Here is a 13382-nt window from a genome sequence, read left to right as displayed (position 1 = left end):
AGAGCTACTGCTTACTGAGGCCCACTATGTGTGGTGTCAGGCCGGGTGTTTAGGACTTTTCCGTTCATTATCTCATATAATGGTCAAGTCTCTCCAGCCAGGTACTAGTATTATCCTCACTTCACAGATGAGGAAAGGAGGCCCAGAGAGGTGAAATGCCTCTCCCGAGGTCACACAGCTAGTACTACTAGCAGAGCCAGGTTTACCACATGGCAGAGCGGGGGACCCTAATCACTGGACCCGCTCCAATGCCTGCTCTCTGCCTCCCTGGTCCGGGGATGGGGGCGGGGAGAACACACTGCACGTCCCCTACAATTTAGGGGTTCATGCACCTCCACTGCCACTCCAAGCCTTCGCCGGCAACCCAGCGAAGGTCAACCAGGCCTTCCCTGGGTTGCCGTCTTAACGCAGGCCTGGCTGTGCCCTCGGCAGGGGTCTCGGTCAACATCTGGTGACCCAAACTCGGGGCCATGGAACCGGGCAGAGGGGTACGGGCTCGCGTCTCGAGAGCCGCAGAGCCGCGTCCCGGGTGCCGAGTCCCAGGAATGTGGGAGGGCTGGGCGGAGAGGGCGGGCAAGGCGGGGGAGCTTCCTCTGCCCGCCGGAGGGGAGCCGCCCGGGAGCGCGCGGGGAGCGCCGCCGCCCCCTCCCAGCCGCCCGGCCGGCCCGGCGGGGGCGGGGGCTGCAGCGGGAGGGCGGCGATGGGCCGCGGTGCTCGGCAGCCGGTCGGCCGGCCGGGGTGGGAGGAAGCGATGAATATTCAGAGGGGGAGGGGAGGGAGGGGGCTGAGCGCTCGCCGAGGCTCCCTGCAGCCCCATCCGCATGACGCGCGGAGGAGGCAGCCGGAGCCGCCGGAGCCGGGATCAGGGCGCTGAGCGCGGGGGGTGGGCGCCGCTCGCTCCGCCCTGCGAAGCCCCTGCGCGCCCAGGGACGCGTCCACCCCGCTGCAGCCCCGCCAGGCTCCGCCGTGTGGCCGCTGCCGCCGCCGCTGCTGCCATGTCCCCGGGGAAGCCCGGGGCGGGCGGAGCGGGGACGAGGCGGACCGGCTGGAGGAGGAGGAGGCGGAGGCGGCGGCTGGAGGCGGCGACTAGGGCGCCGGGGCTCGGAAGCACGGCGGGGCCCGACTCGCGCGTCCCGGGCACGTTCCAGGGCGCGCGGGGAATGAAGCAGGCGGCGCGGGAGGCGCGGCCGCCTCCGCGCTCGCCCCGGCTCCGCTGGGCGCTGCCGCCGCTGCTGCTGCTGTTGCGCCTGGGCCAGGTGAGATGGGTGGGCCCGTGGGGGGGCGCGAGAAGGGTGGGGGCGGGACTGGCAGCCCCTGCACCTGCCCGGGTGCGCCCTGCCTGCGGGGATCGGGGGAGGTGGCGGGGGGTCCGCGTCCTCGGGGCCCCCCGCTGCTGGAGGCCGGCCTCGCGCGCCGGCGACCGAGCCGTTTCCCCGGCTGCCGCGTACGCGAGGGAGGGTGGTGGGCTTCGGGGTCCCGGGTGCCCGGAGCCTCCCCGTGGCCGGCCCCGCGCGGGCTGCAGGCCGTCTCTGGCCCGGCCCTGACCCGAGCTGGTCACATCTGGCCGGCGCGGGCCCGGCTCGCCAGCCCGAGGCGGCCGGAGGGGGCGTGTTTGTGGAGGGCTCCCGACGCGGAGCCGGGCGGGCCTGGCCGAGCCGCAGCCGACCTCCGACCCGGCCTGCGGGGGCCCGAGGGGCCGGGCCGAAGGGCAGCGACGGCGGCCGCGGGGAGCCGGGGCAGGGTCGGGCGCTGGGCGGCGGGCAGTGGGAGAGGCGCGGGGCCTCCGGGCAGAGGGCGCTGCTTCTGGGGAAAGTTCTCAGCCTGGGGAGAAGGTGGCCACTCGCAGGCGTGCCTCCGGGCGACGGTCCTCTTCCCGGAGAAGCTGCTTGCTTCCCTGGATGCTTAATTCGTGCTTTGTGGGCGCCGGCTCCCCCCCCCTCCCCGCCCTGTTTTCTAGCTTCGCTTTTCAGATAATGCTGTGCCTGCCGTTTTGGTGACGATCTTTCTGAAAGCGCCGTTTCCCCTTCACGGTGTTCCCACGGGGTGAGGCCGGGCAGCTGGGAGATGTCCCCATTTCACAGATAGGGAACTGGAAGTGAAAAAGCAGAATCACCCAGCCCTGCGGCGGGAGCTGAGCCAGCGGGTTCGTCCTCACAGCTTTCTAGGAGACTGCTAGGGTCTTGAACTCGCAGTGGAAAGGGCCCTGATGATACCCCTGTTGTGCATTTTGTGAAGGAAAAACCTTGCTTCTTTTATACAGACAGCGGCTCTGAGGACATGATGTTTGAAAACCTGGGAAGTGAGTTACTGGCTGGGTATGGAACCTGGCTTCAGGGAAAACTGTTTTTTTTTTCTTTTCCAGGTCCCTTCCTTTCTCTTTCTTTCTTTTAAATTGAAATGTAGTTCATTTACAATATTGTATTAGTTTCAGGTGTACAGCAAAGTGATTCGGGTATACATATATATGTATATATCTATATATATACTTTCGATTCTTTTCCATTGTAGGTTATTACAAGGGAAAACTTTTCAAGCACAAATAAAAAGATTGTCTGAGAGCAGAGACGTCAGCCTTGGGGCAGCAATGCAGCCCAGCAGGCAGGACAAGAAGGCAGCTGAGGCCTGGGGGCTGCGACAACTCTCAGCACCCAAAGGACGCTCTGGTTGCTAGTGTCCCCGCACAGTTTTCCTCGGCAGGCTTTGAACAGGCTGTCCTGAAGGCCTGGAAGGCTCTGTGACCTCCTGCAGAGAATATTGGATTAGGTGTCAGAAGACCAGCTCCAGGGCCGGGTGCAGGTTGGACTTGCTCTTCCGTCTCCTCCATCCTCAGTTAATAGCTTTTGTAGCATGGGACCACCTGCCCCATAGCGTTGTTTGAGGGACTTTCACTGGCCAGTGTCTGAAAGAGCTTTGTAAACATTAAAGTGCGTCCAGGGCTTCCCTGGTGGCGCAGTGGTTCAGAGTCCGCCTGCTGATGCAGGGGACACGGGTTCGTGCCCGGTCTGGGAAGATCCCACGTGCCGCGGAGCGGCTGGGCCCGTGAGCCATGGCCGCTGAGCCTGCGCCTCCGGAGCCTGTGCTCCGCAACGGGAGAGGCCACAACAGTGAGAGAGGCCCGCGTACCGCAAAAAAAAAAAAAAAAAAAAAAGTGTGTCCAGATGGGGTTAACATTAAGGTACAGTGTGTATGGACTGTCTTCTCCCTGACCCTGTAAGGAAATTCATTGAGAATAGTATATGAGATTAAAAAAATATTGCCTCATATTGAAGATCTTTTGTACCAAAGTTAATACTAAAGAAATACTTCATTTATTTTTAGTTTACTTTGGTACATATATATTTTATTATATTATTTATGGTTTTGCTTGGGCCCTGATGGTTGCTAGCTGTGCTTTGAATCAGCGAAACGTTTCTTGGGTAAATTTATTTCTTGCCCAATCCTTCCTTGTGTTTCAATAGCATCTTGCCACGCTACACTTGTCCCCTATTCAGGTATTTCCTTCCTCTCTAATTTGTCCTGTAGAAACTCGAGAGGGCTCTTTATTTCTCATTTTTGGATACATTATAAAATAGGAAGTCTAAAAGGCTCTCTGAAAAAGCATCTTCAAAATCCACATTTGACGGTCTATTTTGATATTGGGTATTTCGGGGATTCAGCGCGTTTTTGAGCTGGACCAGACTTCAAGATAGCTCAAAGTCCTTTTTCTTTGTTCCTTTGCTTGTTTCTTTTCTTTTTCTTTTTCTTTTTTTTTTTTTGATAAGGCTATTGAGGCCCAGGGAAGACAGTGATTGGGCTGAGGTCACCTGGCAAGACAGTAGAGGAGCTGGGACTGGAACCTGTGTCACTTGCCCGTGCCTCAGACTTTCATGATGCTGTTTTTTGGGCCATGTTTTCTCTCTGTTCTTAATTTTACAATAGGCACAGCCCTGCCTCACTGTGTACTCCTGAAACTGTGGGTGTAAATTGAGTTTTTCAAAGTCGAATCATATTTGAGATTGAAAGTCATATTTGAGATTTCTGAAACTTGTACCATACGTATAGGAAATGTGGGTGAAGTTATCCGACTGCCTCCCTAACACTTGGTTGGTTTTGTAAGGCTTGGATGGTGTGTGTTTTTAAATGGAATCAACTGTAGCAGCTTAAAAAATGGCCAAGTTGTAGAAAAGATGAAGCTCTGTTTGGGCATTCATGATAATGGATACGGAAGCAAGGAAGCTGAGGTGCTGGAAGACTTAATGCTTAGTAGGGCTGGAAAAGCAATTTTTTAACCTGGCTTCTCATCCCCCTTCTCCAAGACAGGAAGGATGGCCAGAGATGATTCCAACATGAGGACTTTGCTGGGTGCGGTGACTTCACCCATTCTTGTAGCATTTTTGCCCACTAATTTTGGTTTGTGTGTATGTTTTAGGCAATGTGACAAAGCAGTTTTTTCCCCTTGCCTCCTTCTTTGGAGAAAAGCAGTCCTGACAGATTCTTTATAAAATCAGCTTGATAGTGGGCTGCTTTAGAATGAAAAACAAACAAACAAACTGGTGAGTGATAGCTGTTTTGTTGGTCTTATAGTGTTTTGGATTTGCTTTTCCTTTGTTTTCTTGTTTCCTGGTGAATAATAGCTGTTTGTGTTTATTGTCTACTGTAGCTAATCCTTAAGCCCTCTTACCTACCTGTTTCATCCAGGGTACAAAAAATTATTTTGACTCCCCTTGAACTTGCTTGTTAAAATTCTCATAGGGGTGACTTTAAATATTTTTGTTTTGCTTCAGAACAACAACGGAAAAACCAAACAATTATGTTTTGTTTGCAGACAGTTTAAGAAAACAGAGCAAATTGGTTTATGGTTAGACTGTGACTTTGAGCCGACTTCAAGTTTAGCCACACGGTGAAGATAACCACAGAACACCCAAGGTTTCCTAAGCAGAGAGAATCCTGGCTCCTGAGCGAGCAATTTCGGTCAGCAAAGAGGTTATTTAGCTCCTAAAAGTAATCTTTGCTTGGGGTTGAGGCCCAGGTAGAGTTGCTGAATGACTGTAGGCCTGGGTTTAGCCAGCACTTCATCAGCAGTTACTTACTTAGTTCATTCACTGCTTGGCCAAGGGAATTATTTAGAGTGTAGGGTAAGAGGCAATTTTCCCTTCGAATAGAATGCTGCTGACAACATTAATTAATAGGTAACTTTATATGTGGCAGGCACTAAGGGTTTTAATGCATTATCTCATTTGACCATTGCAGAAATAACTGAGAGGTAGGTGCTATTCATGGTCCCATTTTATTTTATTTTAATGTTTTTTCTTTTTTAATTTTGGCCACACCACGTGGCTTGTAGGATCTTACTTCCCTGACCAGGGATCGAACCTGGGCCCCAGCAGTGAAAGCACTGAGTCCTAACCACTGGACCTCCAGGGAATTCCCTGATCCCGTTTTATTTGGGAGAAAACTGAGGTTCAGAACTTACCAAAGATTCATAACTAGTACATGGCAGAGGTGGGTTTGCCATCTCTGCCGCTCCAGTTTACCGTCCTGTGCTGGAAGAATTGATGTGTTTTACAAAAGTCTTCAGTGTGCAGCTAAGAGAGGAGGTGACACAGATGAGCCTATCTATGAAGCAGAAAGAGACTCACAGACATAGAGAGCAGACTTGTGGTTGCCAAGGGGTGGGTGGTAGGGGAGTGATGGGTTGGGAGTTCGGGGTTAGCAGATGCAAACTATTATATACAGAAGGGATAAACAGCAAGGTCCTACTGTATAGCACAGAGAACTATATTCAATATCCTGTGATAAACCATCATGGAAAAGAATTTTAAAAAGAATGTATATATAGGTATAAATGAATCATTTTGCTGTACAGCAGAAATTAACACAACATTGTAAATCGACTATATTTCAATAAAAAAAGGAGGGGGAAATAAAAAGGAGGTGACTGACCTGTGGTGAAGGACAGGCTTGTGGGGCCTGAACCCTGATGGGACAGGGAGTCATTTTGGGTTTTCTGCATTCTAAACCCTGTAGAATCTACTCCATTTGTAACACAGACAGCCCAGGAACCCCCTTTCCTGCTCACGTTTCTTTGGGAGCCTGAGTATGTGAGGCAGGCCTGCTTTAGTGGAGACAGAATGGGATCTGGGATGGAAAGACCAGGGTTTAGGTCCTCGCTCAGCCAGTTAGTAGCTGCCTAGACTTGGGCAAGCCACTTAACCTCTGTGACTCCTCATTTCCTTATCTGGAAAATGGGACTAATACTTCCTGCTTCACTGGGTGGCGGAGAGGATCAAGTCAGATGGAAGAGGAACTGCTCTGTAAATTCCGAGTCTCCCCGTTGCTAGTTGTGGCTGCTGCTGTTATCTGCGGAGGGGAGGTGGGGCTTCAAGTCATTAATTCATGTAACAAATATTTATTAAGTGTCTCCCACACAGGGGTGCGGAATAACCCTAGTGGTGTGCAAAATGAACTTGGCTCACAGAACATTTTAGAAAAATGTTAATAATTATTTATTTTAGGGGAGCGTTAGTAAAAAAGTTATAAGTGAGATGTCAAACCCATGAGGGTCATGGTAAATAAATTTGTTTAAACTTAATAAAAAGTTAAGCTAAAGAAAAATATTGAGTACGGAATTATGGAAAGATGCTGTGGTTACGGCACACTTGTAAATGTGATAAATTGCTTCAATTGGGGACGTGCTGGATGTGGGACAGGCACTGAATGGAGGTCCTGGTGATGAGCAAGAGAAGCAGGTGGCCTCGTGACTCTTACAGGCTGTGGGGCTGACATCATTCTGATCACCCCCGGCTAACCAGTCACAGGTGTGATACAGGCTGTGCATGTGACGTCTTTGCTGCCCCTCCAGAGAAAGGGCTGGCACTGGATTTGCCAGGGAAGGAGTGGTCATGAGAGGGGCAGAGAGTGTCTAAGTGGAGATCCCTGGAAGCTGCAGGTCTCTCAGACCAGAGAAGTCCACAGCAATTTTGTCACCTCCCCGTATGGCTTTCCAGTGGCTTTTCTGGTGACCTCTTGGAAGACGGGAGCTGTAGGAAATTTGTTATTACTTCCTTATCAGTGATAGGATTCCTTAATAGTCATCCTATTGTCTCAGAATTTCCACGGCATGTAAATGCCTGGGTGACGGGTGGTGGCAATGAGACAGCAGATGGGAGGCACTTTGAAAGCGAAGTAGTGTCAGTTCCCACAGAAGGTCTAATTTTAAACATGCAAATAATTTTCAGTTCCACTTTTCCTTCTTCCTGTTAGAGGGAAGCTGTGCCCTGTTGCCATTTCTGAGGCTTGAGCAGACAATGTCATTATTATGCCACAAACTATCTCCTTCTCCAGGGCAGGGATGGGGTGGTGTTTTTCTGAGTGCCTGTGCTGGTCACAATCCAATGCTGTTTCATGGCTTCTGAGCAAAGAAGTGAGTGAATATTAAAACTCAGCACCAATACGGGTCCAACACAGTGGTTCTTAATCTTTCAGGGGAGGGAGAGGTTTAAGACCCTTACAGGGTATGCAAAAGCGAAGAATCCTTTCCCTAAAAGAAATGCACACATTTACAATTCAGTATCCAATTTCAGGGGTTTCACAGACTCCTTAAAATAGACCATGAAGCCCAGGTTGAAAACCCTCCAATCTAAAACTGTAACATTTAGAAAAGTATCAGTCCTCTTCAAAGAGATAACCCTGTGGGTAACCTTGGTTTCCTCCCAGGAAAAAAAAGTTTCTATGTAATGTATACAAGTATCTGTGTTGAGCTTTTTAAAAAGTTACATTAAAGGAAACATTATATATACATTGTTTTCTACTTAGGCTTTTAATTTTTTAATACTTAGTTATCTTGGAGATTATTTCATATCTGTGCCCATAGTTTTAACTCATTCCTTTAAATGACTGCCTAATCTGATGTGTGACTTTCCCATAGTTTATTTCACCATTCTCCTGTCAATGGACAGTTAAGTTGTTTTTAGACACTCTGACCCCCTTTTTAGGAATCATGCTTCAGAGAGTGTCTTTGATACATATTTCTTGTAACCTTCACAAGAATTTCCATAGGGTAAATTTCTAATTTTAGGATGGCTGGGTTAGAGGGTACATGCATTTAAAAATTTGATGGCTGTTAAATTTTCCCCAGTTTGTACCTGCATGCATAGGCTTGGAGAGTGTCTGTTTCTCCATACTCTCAGCTGAATTGAGGATTGTTAAATTTGTAAATGTGTGCCAGCCTGAGAGGTAAAAAATTGTATCCTGTTACTTTTAGTTATAGCTTCAATTTTGAGCATTTTTTTCTTGTTTTGGGCTATTTGCATTAATTCCTTCTTTTTTTTGGTGGGGCGGGGGTTAACTCCCTGTTCATTAAAAAAAAAAAAAGATTGTCTTTTTGTTATCAATTTGTACAAGCGCTTTGGAAACTGAGGAAGTTAGTCCTTTGTCTCTAATTTGTGTTTCAATTACATATATTTTCCAATTATTTTAGATGCAGCCCTTGTCCTTAGGAACTCAGAGATAAGTAAGACCCCTGGGTGATGAAGAGAGTATAGACCTGAGAGCCAGCCTGCCAAGTTGGAATCCTAGCTCCACCATCTAACTAGCTGTGTGCCTTAACCTTTCTGATCCTTGGCGTTCACATTTCTAAAATGCTAATAATAGCAGTGGTACCTTTCACACAGGGTAGTTGGATAAGTTAAATGGGATCACATTATATTAAAGTTCCTTGTAAATAGATATAGAAATTTAAGAATATTACTTCATTTTCTCAAGAATTAGGTTTTTAAAGTTAGGGCAAAAGGCCATAATTATGAATTGTAAACATTGTGTTACAAAAAATTTTAAATTGGATTTAAGAGATTAAATCCACAATGGATGGTATACATACATACATATATATATGTGTTTATATATATATTAAAATGTATAATGTGAAGTAGTGTAGGCTTCTCGGCTAGCATAATTTAAATTATATTTCTCTTTTGACAAGTTAATATAATTGAATTAATATAGGTCAGATGAACACAAGATATGACTGAAGAATGGCCAGTGTGGTCTTTGCCCCCAAAGAGCACAGGAATAATGACCATGTCCTTTAAAGCAACAGGGTCTTCCTTGAGTGTCTCTCTTTCTCTTGTGACCTGGCCAGCTCTGGCTGTGGCCACCTCCTATCTCTGGGGACATTTTCTGTAGGACCAAGAGGACTTATTTTATGCCACCAACTGAAAGTTTAAAGACATAATCCTTGACTCTAATTGCAGGAGATGGGAAGTTGAGGGAGTCTGTGTGGACCATGCCACCCTGTTTCCATGGCAGCGAGGTGATGCTGCATTTCCTGCTACTGGCTGAGGGGCTACCATGTTTTCATGTCCTTGTGTCATGGCGATTATTCCTTCCCCACTAAGCATGGACCACACTTGTGGTCTTGTTTTGCCAAGACACTGGCATACTTTACTACTTACAAAAATGAGAATATTAATTTTACCTTATAGTTTGCAAGGCCTTCAACATATGTGAACTCATTCAGTTCTCATAGCATCCCTGTGAGTTTGTCATTGTTATTCCCATTTAAGGTGTGGCTCAGACTATCTCTCAGTGTCTTGTCCAGTCCATTTCAGGTGCCATCTGTCTTTTGCACAATAATAATGTACATTCATCGTGTAGCCCAGTTTTTAACATTAGTCAAATTTAGAATTAGCTTTCAAGAGGCAAATGGGGCAGTTGAGTCCCCTAGTTTGGTTCATACATAATTATTAGGTTGAGCCATATGAAATTACTGTTTTTGGTCCTTTGGTACTGGTAGTTGTATATGAGTCTACCTAATATGTCCCAGAAAATGTTCTTTTAAAGTGTGGTTTAGAAAACCAAATCATAGACTTGCATGTTGTAAAGCAGTATATTTAAAACCATGGGTCATAAAATCAGTTTGGTGATTTTAATAGACAGAATATATTCTATCTATTAAAAAATGATAGAAAATATTGGCATCTACTGTATGTAGGAAGGGTAAGTATTCCTTTATGAAACTTGTTTCAGTTATATATGTGTGTGGTGTGTGTGTGTGTGAATGTACTGAATTGCATATAAAGTGAATTAATCATGGCTTCAATCATTGCCAAAAACCCTGGAAGCCATTATTATAGGGAATGGAGTGATGGAAGGTGTGGGGTGGGGGTGGGCATGCAGGTGGTTTCTGTTTCCAGGGACGGTGGAAAACTAGTATAAAGTCCCCAAATGTGCATCATCAGTGCCCCCATATATGACTGAAAACCATTATGCAGTGGCTGGTCCAGGAAGGCCCTTAGGAGGAGAGGGTGTTGACTGGCAACTGAGGAGGCCTGACTTTAAGTAGTTGCCCTTCTGGATAATTCGGGGGGACCACCCCAGTGGGACAAGCTATTGGCCGTGCTCTGCGTCCTTTGGTAAATGGGTTTGTTAGGGAGCTAACAATTGTGGACCACACGTCCACTGGACCACCACTGGACCACACGTCCAGTGTGTGGTCTACTTTGAGTGAGAACTTAGGACGTCTCAGGGGAGCTGAGGCTCTGAGGGCTTCACCCATCTGGTGGACAGTGGAGGACTGAGACTCACGGCCTAGATGTTTTTTTTTTTTTGTTTACCTCCAGACCATGCTGCCCTCATTCCACTCATGGTGATCTGCACTGGACTCATGCGGATCCCTGTCTGGGGGCTGTTAGTGCAGTTGACTGGAGGATCCTGATCCAGAGATTGATTTGATTCCCCTATGAGTCAGTTCTGTTTTTCTCTTTTTTTTAAATATAAAAAATTTGAAAATACAGATACATAAAAAAGAAAGCAGGGACTTCCCTGGTGGCGCAGCAGTTAAGAATCTGCCTGCCAATGTAGGGGACACGGGTTCGAGCCCTGCTCGGGGAAGATCCCACATGCCGCGGAGCAACTAAGCCCGAGCGCCACAACTACTGAGCCTGCGCTCTAGAGCCCACGGACCACAACTACTGAGCCCACGTGCCACAACTACTGAAGCCCGCGCGCCTAGAGCCCGTGCTCTGCAACAAGAGAAGCCACTGCAGTGAGAAACCCGCGCACCACGACAGAGTAGCCCCACTCGCCGCAACTAGAGAAAGCCCACGCACAGCAAGGAAGACCCAATGCAGCCAAAAATAAATAAATAAAAATAAAATAAAATAAAAAAAAGAAAGCAAAATTATCTGTAATCTCCACTTTCCTGAAATTAACTCCTGGTACCATTTTATGACGGGTGATCTTTGTCTTTTTTTATGCTTGTTCTATCTATCTCTTTCTCCTAAAATAGGATTCCTTCCTACACATGCTTTGTAATTTATATTTTTCTTTTTCTTTTTTATTGGGTTAGATGCTGGTACCCCAGGAGGTCACAGCATAAACATGAGGCTTCTTCCTGGAGGGTCACTGTTACTCAGTAGAAAGTCTTTTGAAAAACATTTTTATTTCTTTAAACAAACAAACAAACATGGTTGCATCTAGAAAAATTTCAGCAAATACAGGAGACAACAAACAAATCTGTACCCTGCAGACCCTCTGGGGGTGTGAGTTCACTCTCCTCTGCTCTTCTCAGGGGCATTTCGTAAAGTAGTGATAATATGTTGCAAACATTTTTCCCTTGAGAGTAAATATTCTTCCCTTCTCTAACTTTCAGCTGTTGCATCCCATTGCATTATATGGAGGTGCCTTAATTTATCTCATTCATCCTGTTGTCTGGTTTGTTTCCAGAACTTTTTGCTGTAATAAAGACTATTCAGATGACTTTGTGATTAAATCTCTGAACACATCTCTGAGGATTGCCTTAGGATAAGTGAAGATGATAAAAATAGTAGCTACCATAGGTTGAATAGTTATTATGAATTGCTGTCAGCACTTTGTATGTATTAACTCGTGTAATCCTATGTTGTAGGTACAGGGAAGGAAACCGAGGCCAAAGACTTAAAATCTGGTCCATGGCCACACACTGTGCCGGAACCTCAACCAGCTAGTTGTGGGTTTCCTTGGGGACACGGGGAGATCTGGGAGGATTGCCTACATGGGCCAGGGTGTGTGTGAGTCTCCTGGAAGGACAGCAGGCTTGAGGGCCATTCTCACAGGTGGGAGGGTCATCTTCCTGTGGGATGGGAGGCACACTGATACTTGCTGCTCAAGTGCCAGGACATGGCAGGAATGAAATGCTTCCCCAAACCACAGAAGATAAGAGGGATTTTGCCGTGGATTTTAGGTCCTGGAGCCGTAAGTGGTAAAGGCTGCCTGAAACTTTGGGGCCTTGGCCCAGGTCAAATGAATGAAATAATGGCATCAAGTTGGGGTCTTGGCTTTCCTGTTGTGAATGAATTTGGATTTCATAAAGCTTGAAATTGGGCATGGATGACATGCCTTTAGGGTGTCCCATAAGAAGAGAAGCATGGAAAAGGGCATGGGCTTTGGTGTCAGCAGAAGCATGGACCCAGGTCTATGTTCTTCTCTACAGCCATGCCTTGGAACTTGTTACATCATCTGGAAAATGGGTAATAATTGCTGGGCCATGTGTTATTAGGGTTAAATGAGGGAAGGTGTGTGAGGCACCCAATCTGGATTGTGGCTTAAGTGTTCGCTCCCAGCTCACCCATATTAACACAGTGCCTCCTGACTCTGGGGCTGCAGCTGCCACGTGCCCAAGGTTGAGCAGACTTGCTGTGCAGGTGTTCAAACAACTTCTGCCTTAGTGCCCGGGAGCATTGTTGTCTAGAGTGGTCACCAGATCCTACCGTGTGAAGAGAAATTGTAAGGGTGCAGGACAGGAGCTCTTATTTAAGATGACATGTTGGCACATCTGAAGATGTGGGCCTATATTCACTTTGAATCCTAACGATCTCTAAAAGACAATAATGTTAATTAAGCTAGAGCAGGAGATCATGAGAGAGAGAGAGAGAACATACAACCAGCCATAAGCCACCCTTAACTGGAGTAGAGTAATGGTCCTGTTTGTCTTTTCTCCTTGTGGGGAGGCCATCCCGATCCGTCAAATCCTTGCTTCAGGCAGAAAATACTTAACAAGCACTAATCCCTTCTTTTAGATCTAGTACTCTCCAGCCTAGCCTGTCTTTCTTTCTTCCTTTCTTTCTTTTTTTTTTGAGATTATTGCAGGCTTAATAGAAAACTGCCCAGGGGAGATCCAGATTTCCAGGGTGGGGTGGGAAGGCAGGCCTCAAGGCAATGCGTTGAAGGAGGGTGACTTCCTGTGTGCAGAGGCAGCACAGGCCAGCCATTCTGCCTGACCCGCGGGGGGTCGGGGTGGGGGGGAGTCAGGGAGAGGCGGCCCCCTTGCACTCACCAGTTGTGCTTTGGAATCATGGAGAAGGCAGGGCACTGAGGCTCTGACCCTGGACAGGAGGGCTTGTCCCTTCCTCTTCCAGAAGGATATG

At 47.6% G+C, this 13382-nt stretch overlaps 1 protein-coding gene across 1 annotated transcript in view; it reads left to right on the top strand.

Moving 5' to 3' along the window:
- Positions 1 to 806: 806 nt before the first annotated feature.
- The window catches only part of PTPRJ (protein tyrosine phosphatase receptor type J), a 171550-nt gene continuing 158974 nt past the window's right edge, over positions 807 to 13382 (top strand). The window contains exon 1 of the mRNA XM_049713757.1: positions 807 to 1256. Within this exon, the coding sequence (XP_049569714.1) occupies positions 822 to 1256 (435 nt within the window). The 5' untranslated portion in view covers positions 807 to 821. The remainder of the gene's footprint in view (positions 1257 to 13382) is intronic.

This window comes from Orcinus orca, chromosome 8, assembly GCF_937001465.1.
Source record: "Orcinus orca chromosome 8, mOrcOrc1.1, whole genome shotgun sequence".
NCBI classification, from domain to species: Eukaryota; Metazoa; Chordata; class Mammalia; order Artiodactyla; family Delphinidae; genus Orcinus; species Orcinus orca.
Note: the sequence above shows the minus strand (reverse complement) of the source record. Positions and strands in the feature narration are given on the sequence as shown.